General features: G+C 49.5%; 1 protein-coding gene across 4 annotated transcripts in view; it reads right to left on the bottom strand.

Annotated features, from left to right (window-relative positions):
• slmapa (sarcolemma associated protein a) overlaps positions 1 to 12,102 on the bottom strand; it is a 76,719-nt gene that overhangs the window by 11,775 nt on the left and 52,842 nt on the right. The window contains exons 10-17 of one of the 4 annotated variants that reach the window (XM_080545694.1): positions 11,806 to 11,974; positions 11,159 to 11,209; positions 10,399 to 10,458; positions 8,458 to 8,520; positions 7,087 to 7,146; positions 6,373 to 6,447; positions 4,615 to 4,695; positions 3,850 to 3,909 (exon numbers count right to left, since the gene is read on the bottom strand). In XM_080545694.1, coding sequence (XP_080401820.1) covers positions 3,850 to 3,909; positions 4,615 to 4,695; positions 6,373 to 6,447; positions 7,087 to 7,146; positions 8,458 to 8,520; positions 10,399 to 10,458; positions 11,159 to 11,209; positions 11,806 to 11,974 — 619 coding nt within the window. The remainder of the gene's footprint in view (positions 1 to 3,849; positions 3,910 to 4,614; positions 4,696 to 6,372; positions 6,448 to 7,086; positions 7,147 to 8,457; positions 8,521 to 10,398; positions 10,459 to 11,158; positions 11,210 to 11,805; positions 11,975 to 12,102) is intronic. The other 3 variants (XM_080545695.1, XM_080545696.1, XM_080545697.1) reach the window with 3 other exon arrangements.

The raw sequence follows: 12,102 nt of genomic DNA, 5'->3' as shown, positions 1-12,102 counted from the left end.
CCCCCCCCTCTCCCTCACCCCCTCACCCCCCCCCACTCTGATGTCCTGCCATCAATGTTAATGAGAGGGGGAAATACAGCAATCTAGACATGACGAATCAAACTCTGCTAAACTCCTAGAAATGCCTTCATCATCGTCATCCTAACCAGAGCCGAGATGAGCTCAGAAGACCTTGCTGTCTGTCTGTCTGGGCTGCTCATTAGAGGGAGCGCGCGCCTGGATCAGACAGTCATTAGACGTGAACCATGTGTCTCTGCCCGTGATTGGACGTCGAGATGAATCAAGGCTTTGCGTGGCCATCTCCACAGGGCCCGGAGGCTGGGACATTGGGACATTAACGATATCCTTCTTTTCAAGATGAAAGAACCCCCCCCTCCCCCGCACGCGCGCCCCCAATTCTTCAGTAAATAAACGAGGGATTGATCAACCGTGACTGATAAAGTAACAACCAACACCCGCAGCAACAGACAAACACCAGCTCGACACCGCCATCTAGTGGAACGGGAGAGACACAGCACTTGGAAGGGGGAAGGCCCCAGGAGAAATCAGCAAGTCTGGACCGGACTCACATTAACTCCATCTAAAAAAAGATGCTTCTGTATATGCTGTGTATCAAAGACCAGAACCATGACAGGGAAAATGACAGAGCAGAGAGGCAATGGAAACACACAGACACACACACACACACACACACACACACACACACACACACACACACACACAGTGTCATTGTGATGCGAGGTTATGGAAACAACAAACACATCATCCCTGGTGTCTCATACCTTGGCAGCGGTCGTAGCCAGCCTTACCCACTAATCCTGCTACTGTGGGTCTGTCTCCTGTCTCTCACTGAGGGGGGGGGGGGGGGGTTATACTGCATGCCAAGCCTGCCCATCCCCACACCCAGCCCCGTCCCCAGCCCCACACCCTCTTGCCCCTGGGCTGGGCTGGGATGGCATGCAGCTGTAGAACTCAGTCCGACGACACAATGGGGGCCGCTGAAATGCCGCTTCCTTCCCCTGGCCGCTACCCTGCCTCCCTTATCAAGGGGAGGACAGGACGTGACATCACCGCGCCAGGCGGCCGCTCGGCACCGGCCAAGAACCCTGTTCCAGGAGTGTTTGTTACCGAGCGTTCACCATGGCCGGGTGGTGACAGGGTGGGAGGAGGAAGTGACCTCACAGTACTGGCAGCTAAGAAGCCTTAAACGAGACTCTACACGCCCCCCCCCCGGGAAGGCACTCGGATAATCTCATGAAATCTGGATTCCCTTCAAACAGTTTCCTTTCCAAAGGACGACACTGTGAGGGAGACAGGACTGCGGTGTTGTAGTCTAGTTTGTTTTTCCACGGGCCGTAGCGGTCGAGCAAAGGAGAGATGTTGTGTACTTCTGGGCCGGGCCAGGGGCTGCAGTACAGCGGGGGAGGAGGGGGGAGGAGGGGGAGGAGGTGGGAGGGAGGTGGTGACACTGTGATGACAGGTGGCGTGTTTGTGTCTCCCTGAAGTAGGCTCTGAGCTCTGAGGCGTGACTACATCATCCCAGTCACCTCTACACTCTCTCTCTCTCTCTCCCTCTCCACCTCCCTCCCTCTCTCTCTCTCTCTCTCCCCCTCAACCTCCCTCTCTCTCTCTACTTCTCAACCTCCCCCTCTCCCTCTCAACCTCCCCCTCTCTCTCTCCCTCTCCCTCTCAACCTCCCTCTCCCTCTCTCTCCCTCCCATCCCCTCTGGCAGGCAGCAGCTGTATTAATAGCCCAGAGACAAGGAGGGGGGGACGGGACAACGACAGCAGGAGATGTCCGGTGGGAACACAGTAGTCCTGCAGTCCCCAACAGTCACATGACTTAGAGCACAGCCTCCTGGTTAGAGGACGGTCTGAGCAGCCACACTGAGATGAAAGCACACTGCAAATCAATGTCACGCCCTAATAAGGCAAGTCTGGGCACAGCCAGGGATGTGAGAGAGACCTCAAGGTAGACTAGTTTAACAGTCCTGTGGAAGTCAAAGTGGGGCCAGTCCTGGCCTGGGTCCAGACAGGGTCTAGGCTGAGAGGGCCCAGAGTCCTGGTCTGGGTCCAGACAGGGTCCAGGCTGGGGTGAGGCGGAGGCAGGTGAGTCTGGAGTGTGTGTTGCCGTCGGTGACGGGGAGCACCGCTGAGGGGCTGACAGGGGAGATACTTGACCCCTGGTCTGAGGGGCCGGGGCCTCTGGGACCTGCTGTCTCATCAACACTGGCTGCAGCAGGACGCACCGTCAGCAACTACAGATGAGCTCTCTCTCTCTCTCTGTCTCTCTGTCTCTCTCTCTCTCTCTCTCTCTCTCTCTCTCTCTCTCTCTCTCTGTCTGTCTCTCCGTCTGTCTCTCTGTCTCCCTCTCTCTCCCTCTGTCTGTCTCTCTGTCTCCCTGGCTCACACTCAGCCAGACACTCACTCCTTTCACAACGTTAGGAATGCGGAGGAATTTACTATGTAAACATTCCAAGGCCAGTAAAAACTATGTAGTAATGACAGAGTAACACTCTTTGTTCGCCGACGACATCATTATTATTATTAAAGAAGCGAAAGCGGTATTTTTTTGGCTCATTTTGACATCTGGATGTTCACTACGTCACCTCAGGACGGAACCTCGGGTTGTTAACTATGGAACAGGTCTGGGCCTGGGTTCTGGACCGGCTCAGAACAGTCAGTCCATGTGTTCTTGGCTGTTTCAACACCGACGTACCGGCCTGAATCTGACAAGAACCGTCACGTAACAAGACTGGACCGTACCCAGAGATATTCTGGAACCGACCCAGGAACATGGCCGATATTTCATAGATCAAGAACAAAAGTACAGGAAGAAGAAGCTAAATCAGACCAAAATCTTAATGGCACCGCTCGTTAGAACAGTCATTAGGAGGTTGTTAGAACACTGTCATTAGGAGGTCGTTGGGCCTTCAGTGCCCCATGTAGGGTACGTGACATTTCTGCTGCGACAGTCACGCTGGGGTGATGACTAACGACCCTGTAATTGGTTTACACTTCTCTCCTTTTCCATCTCTCCCTCCCTCCCTCCTTCCCTCCCTCCACCTCTCTCTCCCAGGACTAAAGGGGGCAGCAACAGGGATCAGAGAGAGGAGACGTGGAGGAGGAGGGTCACAACTGAAAGGAGATGTGTGTGTGTGTGTGTGTGTGTGTGTGAGAGAGAGACAGAGTGTGTATGAAGCTAAGCTAACAGCAGCGATCCTAACCCTAATGATGTTATGGAGTGATGGAATGAACTGTTGTCGTCTTCCCTACATGAGCTAGCAGGTGGTGTGGGGGTACACCCCCCCCCCCCCTCCATCCTCCAGGTTTGTCTCCCCCCACACGCCCCGCACAACAGAAACACCATATATAGTCTAGGCCAGCTAACAGGTGATGTGCTGTTCATCATCAACTATAGAACATGACTCAACAACAATAACACTAACAGGCCCCTCACGGCTGCTACGCTCATCTGGTCCATATGGACACAGAACATCAGGCCCATACATGGATCTCTCCGTCTCTCTCTTTCTGTGTGAGTGAGTGTGTGAGTGTGAGTGTGTGAGTGTGTGTGTGTGTCTCTCTCTCTCTCCCATTGATGCATTTCATCTAAATGAAATTAACCTGTAAAAATACAGATTAGAAAAAAGGTGAAAGAGAGTGTTTGATTCATAGGATTTACATTCCCTCCCCCCGCACCACACACACACACACACACACACACACACACACAAATCCACACACCCACACACCCCCACCCTCCCCTCTATGCATCCTCCAGGTTTGTGCTTCTCCTCTCTCTACCACTCCCCGCCCCCCGCCCCCCGCCCCCCGACCCTGTGGTACCTTTGAGCAGCGCCACCCTGTTCTGGGGTTCGTTGAGCTCCGTGTCGTCCATGTTCCCGTCTGAAACCAAGACGACAAGTATTAGAGTGACCCGGGAGGACGCTAGCCAGCCAGGGAAAACTACATCAATACACCACACACACACAGACCAGCCCATCCAGACCAGCCCTGGTCTAATAACATACTCTTATAGTGTACACCTGGCATTAACAGACGCCTTTATCCAAAGCGAATATATTGTAGTAAGTAAGTAAGTAAGTAAGTAAAACTTTATTTATATAGCGCCTTTCGTACATGAATGCAACTCAAAGCGCTTACTAAGTAAGTGAATCATCTAACCATCAGTCATCATAAGAAAAATAAATCTATGTCAGGACCAGAAGAAGGAAGAAATTCTTAAGGAATGCTGCTGCTTTCTTGGCCGAGTCTCCCTCGCAAAAGAGACTTTGTCTCAATGGTTTAATAAGGGTTAATTAAAACTAACTATGGCTTAAAGTTATTTTTCCTCTGAAATTCATCACCAGCATCTCCAGTAACAAGCATGTTAAAGAACGAGGTTTGATGTTATGAATGTAAAAAGCTGAGTCATTTAAGCTTCGTGTCAGTTCTGACTCTGAAAGAAATCATACTTCTATTTGTTTTATACTTTTGACTTCAAAACATTCTCTTTCATAACGAGACAAATTCAAAACAGCATAGTTATGTTAAAAACAAAAAAAAACTAAAAAACAATTGATATTAAAACAGAGAGATGAAAAGTGTTACCTGATGTGTCGTCACTGCTTCTGTCCTTGCTGGGGCTGAGGGTATCTGACATGTCAGACTCTTTAGCATCCAGCTGGTTTTCTACAGGAGCGAGGAAGATACCATTTAGAAGGGGGTGGGGGGGGGGGAGCCTATCGCAATCAAACCAAACCCAGAAAGCGACAGTATCAAACTTTCAAAACAAACAAACGCCCTCTCAAACGAAAACAAACACAGAAGCTAACGGATACCTCCCGAATTTCAGATGCCAAAATAAAACTACATTTATAATCCCATCACTTCAAAGTGGTCCTCTCCCCTAGATACCGTCTCCCCTGTCCCACACATGGTCACAGATCCGCCTGCCTCAGGGGGGGGATTCAGTTCCAGGCTAAAATAGCTGGGGCTTTTGTTTAGGGGGGGGTGGGGGTGGGGCGCTATGCCATTCTCCAGCCAGTTGGGGGCTGAAACAAGTGGTTTGTCACCGCAACAATAGCAGCTATGCACTTTGGTAGAAGAGTGAGAGCCAACTCTGCTGTGAGAGTGGAAACTATGTCATAGCCATTGTGCTGGAGGCTCCAGGCCGGCCCGCGCTGGACTGTTCTGTTTCAGCTCAGCTGATTGTGTGGCGAGCTCAGCGCCTCGCTTAGAGCTGCTATTTAGGGGGGTGAGCGACACAGAGGATGACAAACAGCTGCTTTTGTGAATGCAATGGATGAGGGTGGGGGGGGGGGCTGCAAACCCCACCCCCCCAAAAAACTACAGCTGACAAATCTATAGAAATAAGAACCGATATTTCTTTCTAGGTGGTTCCCTAAGAGTGAATACCATCGCAGGGATACCACAGGTGTCATCGATACGTCGTCTGCTCGGGGTGGAACCTGAGGGTTTGACAGGACGAGCGTCGACCTTTGTGTGCGTGGCTGTGGTGTGTCTGGGGTTAATCTGGGCGGCTGTAATCTGTAATCCCCCAGGGGAGGGGGGGGGAGGGGGGGGTAGAGATGCCATGCCAGCGCCAGCTGCAGGGCCTCTGGCAGGGCAGAAGTGTGGGGGGGGGGCACCCTGGAGGGACGAGGGAGAGAGGACTCGGGGAGGGGCACTCTCTGTCTCCCTCACTTTCTCCCCCTCAGTAACACAGCAGACCTGGGGTTACACCCTCAGTAACACAGCTGACCTAGGGGGCTCCACCCATGGCTACAGTTGGGCTTTGAGCCGCAATAAATAAACAAACAAACAACCAAACAGAACAATCTAAAGTAGCTCTGTCTCCCTCACTTTCTCCCCCTCGGTAACACAGCGGTCCTGGGGTTACACCCTCAGTAACACAGTTGACCTAGGGTGCTCCACCCATGGCTACAGTTAGCCGCAATAAACAAACAAACAAACAACCAAACAGAACAGTCTAAAGTAGCTCTGGCCCCCAGGCCCATGGCTGCATTGTGAAGACGTAGGAGGGGGGAGCCGGGCCAAAGACACGTCCACAGATGTCAAGGTTGAGTTAAACAATGCTTTGGCTGGTAGCCGTGACGGCGCCCACCGCGACCAGAAATAGAAGCGTCTAAAAGCTACACGGCTAACCCCAAGCCAGGGTGCCAAGGGCAGGGTGGGATCAGGGAGGCTTAGGTCAGGTGACCTGATCCTAGATAGCAAAACATGGGATTTCCAAATGCGGATCATTCTGATCCAGATTAACCTTTTTTAACTACTGGGCCCCTGCAGTAGTACCGATACCCCACCACAGGGAAGCGCTACAGGGGGAGGAGGAGGAGCCTGTTGTACCTTTGAGTCTATCAGGGCTGGTCAGACTGTCGTCTTCTGCTGTCTGGTTGTTCTGCAGGTGGGCGTCTATGACTTCTAACAGAGAGAAAGACGTCAACCAGTTAGTATGATGAAATACAGGTTAACAAGTTAGTATGATGAAATACAGGTTAACAAGTTAGTATGATGAAATACAGGTTAACAAGTTCGTATGATGAAATACACATTAACAAGTTAGTATGATGAAATACACATTATTTCACTAAAAACCCATCTTTTTAATATTGCCTTTAAATGACTAAATAATTAAATTAAGATGATAAAAACCCATCCTTTTAATATTGCATTTAAGTTACAAAATAATTAAATTAAGATTATATAATGATTAAAGCACTTTGAGCTGCAACGTTTGCAGGAAAAGCGCTATACAAATAAAGTTATTATTATTATTAGGTTGAAAACACGAACTGCTGCTGTGAAACAATCTGCCTCTCTGAGAACATTACAGTTGTCTGAAGCTGAGAGAGGAGAAGACATTGGGTGATCTGTGGCTAGCTGACTGATTAGTCCAGTGACCTCACGGTCATTCTGAAGGTTCTAAATAGAACTGAATGCTGAATGAGGCTGGACGCGTTTAGAACCTTCGTCCTCCTCAACCACTTAGCTGACATGGCAAACCAACAACACCCACGGCACACACCCACACACACACACACACCACACACTCTCGCTTACCATCAAAGTTGGCTAGCTTGTGAATCGACGACCCCACTGCTTCTTTCAGCTGTTTGACGGCTGTTGGGGGAGAGAAAAAAGTGACGAGTGAACATCGATGATGACATCAGAATCCCTGACCAAGCTGAGTGTTTGACACCTACACAGTCCAACACATCTTCCACCTTCAGCCTCACACTACCATCTCTGGCAGTGAGACCGTTAACGGACAGAAGAACTACGTGTTGCTGCTCCATAATTCTGTTTTGACGTCACGTCATACGAAGCAGTACAATGTAAGAACATGAAGATCAGTGCAGCGAAAAACAGCAAGCGTGTTTGTTAGCCACAGAACTACATTACCCATCATGCAATAGAAGACAGAAACACCCCCAAATACAAGAGAAAAAAAATCAAACTGTGTTAAGAATAAGTGGAAAGGTGGCAAGTTAAAAAAAAGGTGGCATGCAGAAAATAAAGCAGAGTGAATCGGTATTACGGGGGAACGCGTGATGGGAGTGTCGACTTCAACCATCCAAGACTGTGGACAGAACCGTGCATACAGTACATAGACGGCTGTCCTAGACCTGACTCACTTAAAGCCTATTAATAACCTGTGATGATTGAGAGCAACCCAATAGATTCTATACATTTTTTATTACACTATTAATATTCATAAACTGTGAATAGTTGGGTCAGCTCTAAACAGTCTAAGCTGTTATTCAAACATAGTCAAGAGGGGCCCTGTGCCATTCAATATTCTCTCTCTAAGCATCAGATCTATATCTTCTCCTAGACCATCTTAGACCACTGACTAGGCACTTTTCTTCCAGACATGGCAGCTGAACATTGCACTCTGGTTCTGACCCAATGCACACAACATAATACCTAACATCCTGACAAAACGCAGTCAATGGTAATGGTACTGGAAATAAACCAATAACTATCCATTAATACAAAAACAAAGAGTCACCAGCCTAGCCGGGTGTTATATTGGTATTTATCCAAATTATTCAACGCTACGTCCGCATAATCTGAATAGCATTCTTTATGAAAATCCTAATACCTCACATAACACATCAACTATTTACATCCTGTATTAAAACGACCAAAGCAAATATGACAGCGACTTGGCCTTCTTAGAGCGTCAATGGAACACTGTCCGGGCACAGGAGGGGAAAATAACCTGGGAGTCTGCCTGCCTGCCGCCTGCCCCCCCCCCGTGCTGTGAGCCCAGGCCAGAAGCCTGGATGTATTAATATGCGCTTGGCGAGCCTCCGTCCACCCTATTAATAACAGGTTCATAAAGCTTCAATCTTTAGAAAGCAGTGGAAAGAATGCTGTAGTAGTGTGTATACTTGGTAGTGTTGGACTTAGGGAGTGTGTACTCACGCGGGCACTCAATGTACTGGTTGATTAAAGTGCGGTCCCCTCCACTCTTTAAAAGAAAGTGGTCTAACGAAACAACAAAAAAGGAAAAGAAAAACCTTCCATTAAATATGTATTTATTATATTCCATGCCTCTTTGAGGATTAAAAAATGTCATAAATAGCGGTTCTGTGATAGGAAGATAGGGTAACGACAAACAAGGAGAACCAGACAGAGATGCAGAAGGCTGGACAGGGACGGACAGACAGACATCACTGGCGTGGGGCCGAGGCCCATCTACTGGACAGGGACAGACAGACAGACATCACTTCAATGGCGTGAGGCCGAGGCCCATCTACTGGACAGGGACAGACATTGGAGAACTGGACTGGATCCTGTAACGCTTCTAACGCTAAACTCAACAGCCTGCCCACAGCGACAGGGCCTTGATCGAATGGTCAAATCAAATAAAAACTTCAGGGCGCATAAGTGGTCGTAGTACACTAAGGCGCATGCCATATCATCGCAAGGTCCCTGGTTCGATTCCGGCCATCGACATATCCTGCTTGTCATCCAGGCCCTCTCTCTCTCTCACCGATCCATCCTTCCTGTCTCTCTCTCTCTACTGTCTTTATCTCAATAAAGCACAAAGAAATGCCTTAAAAATATATTTTAAAAATAATAATAAGCACTTCAAATGTTAATGACATTCATATTCTGCCCATTCACAAAAATGAGATATATATATATTAGATCAGCTCTGAGGCTTCAGATACAACACGTTATTGTAAGGACGGAGACGGGATCAACACAATCTAGATGACACCTCTCCTCTCTCTACTCTCCTACATGCTGAGTGGCCAGGGCCTCACACACACACACACACACACACACTCACACACACACACTCACTCACTACAGCATGCCAGAGCAAAACTGTTATGCTTAGATAGCATAGATAGAAGATCCAATTATACTGCAGGAAAATCGCCACACTTCCTGTTCTTGAGAGAGGGGGGGGGGGGGGGGTATGCAACGCTGTGCCTTTAGGGACATCCCATGGAAACCCTGCCACATCTCATGTTTACAGCAGGGGAGGCTGGTGGAGGCAGAAATCGGAGGTCGAGCTCACTGTAATTACAATCAGCCCGTCCTCCGATTGCTACCTCCATCAGCCTCCCCTGCTGTGGAACTAAGGTCTGGTTAGCCTGGGCCTCCCCTGCTGTGGAACTAAGGTCTGGTTAGCCTGGGCCTCTGCCAAGTGGTTTATGGTTGATGGTTTACCACAACATATAAACCTGCCTAGACTGCTGCTGTTTACACTGCTATTAAAGCCAGGCTCGGTGTTGTCACGCGAGTCAAACAAGGAGGACATTGTCGTTGTGTTGGAACAAGACAAAGCCAAGCACGTGTTTAATGAGGTGCCGTTCTAGTCAAGTCGTGTTTACGTAACGTTTTTTAGGGCCACTCAATCTATCCATTCACTTGCTCTCTGATTAACTTCTGAAACAACTGCGATTCTGAGAGGGAACCCAAAGACAAAGAATGTTAACGATCAGGCCCAGAATATCAATGACGTCTGGTCACAGTCTGCAACGTTGACACATACAGTACACGGTTAGAGAGAGAAGCGCTGGCACTGCACTTTGTTAGTTAAGACACCAGTCAAATATATGCGCGCGCGCGCGCACGCACGCACACAGACACACACACACACACACGTTGGCAGGAAGAAGAACCAGTTTATCACTACCCGCTGCACCCAGGCAGGTGATGACATATTGGGACAGTTCCACAGACAAGGTTTAATCCTAAGCCTAGTCCTAAGGAGCATCTTGAAAGGAGGTTTGACATTGAAAGTGTGATTTAGTTAGGACTACCGGTAGGTTTTAAGCCTTGTCTGTGCAACCGGCCCAATGCCTCAGAGAGAAAATGGACAGCCCAACCCCAGAGAAGTAACACAACTCATACTACCTTCCTCAGTGCTCATATCAATATTAGGGGAGAAGTCTTCTGTTGGGTCTCCTAGTGTTGTTAGAGGAAATATGAAGCATTCCTGAACAAACATGACATCTGTACTATAATACACCCCGTTACTCAACCAGAGCCTGAAATCACTAAACTCTCTGCATAGTAGTTTTGTCCTTTTATCCCCAGTAAAACCATATAAATATATCAACTATAGCGCGCGCACACACACACACACACACACACACACACACACACGTATATCTCCAAATATGAACACAAACTTTGGTGAAGCACTTACACCCCCATAAACCCGCTTAGCACCAAGACACAGCGTACCCTCTCAGAACACAGACAAACAACGACACTGGGGCTGAGCGCCAACGTCCGTTCTTGCGCTCTATCTAGAGCGTACAGGGTAGTTGGTATAGATAGGGTGCAAGAAGGCATGTTGGAACCCAGCCTGGGGTTTGAAGGAGTCTTCTAGAACATGCTCGATAGCAAAGGGGACCGCACAGACAAGTAGAGTGAGAGAGAGCAAGACAGCAGAGACACTGACGTAGGACCGGAGGAGTGTGAGCAGGACGGGGCCCGGATTCGGACACGGACGGACAGAACAAAGAAGGACAGGCAACAGAAGTGGAGTGGAAGAAGAAGCTCTCATGCCAGATTAGTAGTAGAAGAAGTAGAACAGGAAGAGGAAGTGATGCACGGTTAGCATTAGCAACAGGAGGCTAACGGGGAACGCAGGACTCACCTAAACTGTTGTTCTCCTTTATGCTTTTCTCCTGCAGTTGCTCTAACCGGACTGGAAATGACAACAAGGGGAGACGTTTTTGACGTGACCAATGTGACACTGGGGGTGTCAGCCCTGAGAACCATGCAAGCCTGCTGCCCTCTCCCTCTCCCTCTCCCCAGGGGGGGTGAGGACAGACCTCCCAAAACTTCCTCCCCCCCTCCTGGCCCCTTCTCCCTCTCCCAAACCTGACCTCTCCTAAGGGGAGAGTAGACCCACTTGAATATGGATTAACCATGCTTCTGAAGAGAGGACTCCGTCTGAATCTCAGCGGAACAACCTGGTGGTCTGTAGCGCAAAATGGTGGTGTGTAGCACTAGAGCTGTTGTGCGAGTGTGTGTGAGAGAGAGTGTGAGAGAGCATGTGTGTGTGTGTGTGTGTGTGTGTGTGTGTGTGAGAGAGAGTGTGAGAGAGCGTGCGTGTGTGTGTGTGTGTGTGTGTGTGTGAGAGAGTGTGAGAGAGCATGTGTGTGTGTGTGTGTGTGTGTGTGTGTGTGTGTGAGAGAGAGTGTGAGAGAGCATGTGTGTGTGTGTGTGTGTGTGTGTGTGTGTGTGTGAGAGAGAGAGTGTGAGAGAGCATGAGTGTGTGTGTGTGTGTGTGTGTGGTACCTTGCAGAGCGGTGAGCCTCTCGTTGGTGAAGTCGTTGTCGGCCTGCAGGGCCTCTATGCGCGCCTGCAGCGCCTGCTCCTTCTCCTCCATCTCCTCTATCCTCAGCTGCAGCTCCTTCTTCTCGTTCTGGCCCTTCTGGGTCAGCTCCTCCTGCCTGCCCTCCGCCAGCTGGGGGGAGGGGGGGGGGGGGGCGGGGTTAGAGACAGGCTGGACGGACAGTACTGTGAATCAACTCTGTTCAGCTGGGGGGCGGGGTTAGAGACAGGCTGGACGTACAGTACTGTGAATCAACACTG

This window comes from Nansenia antarctica (genome assembly GCF_963989245.1).
Source record: "Nansenia antarctica genome assembly, chromosome: 15".
In the NCBI taxonomy this organism is placed as follows: Eukaryota; Metazoa; Chordata; class Actinopteri; order Argentiniformes; family Microstomatidae; genus Nansenia; species Nansenia antarctica.
This window is presented reverse-complemented; position numbering and strand designations above follow the sequence as displayed.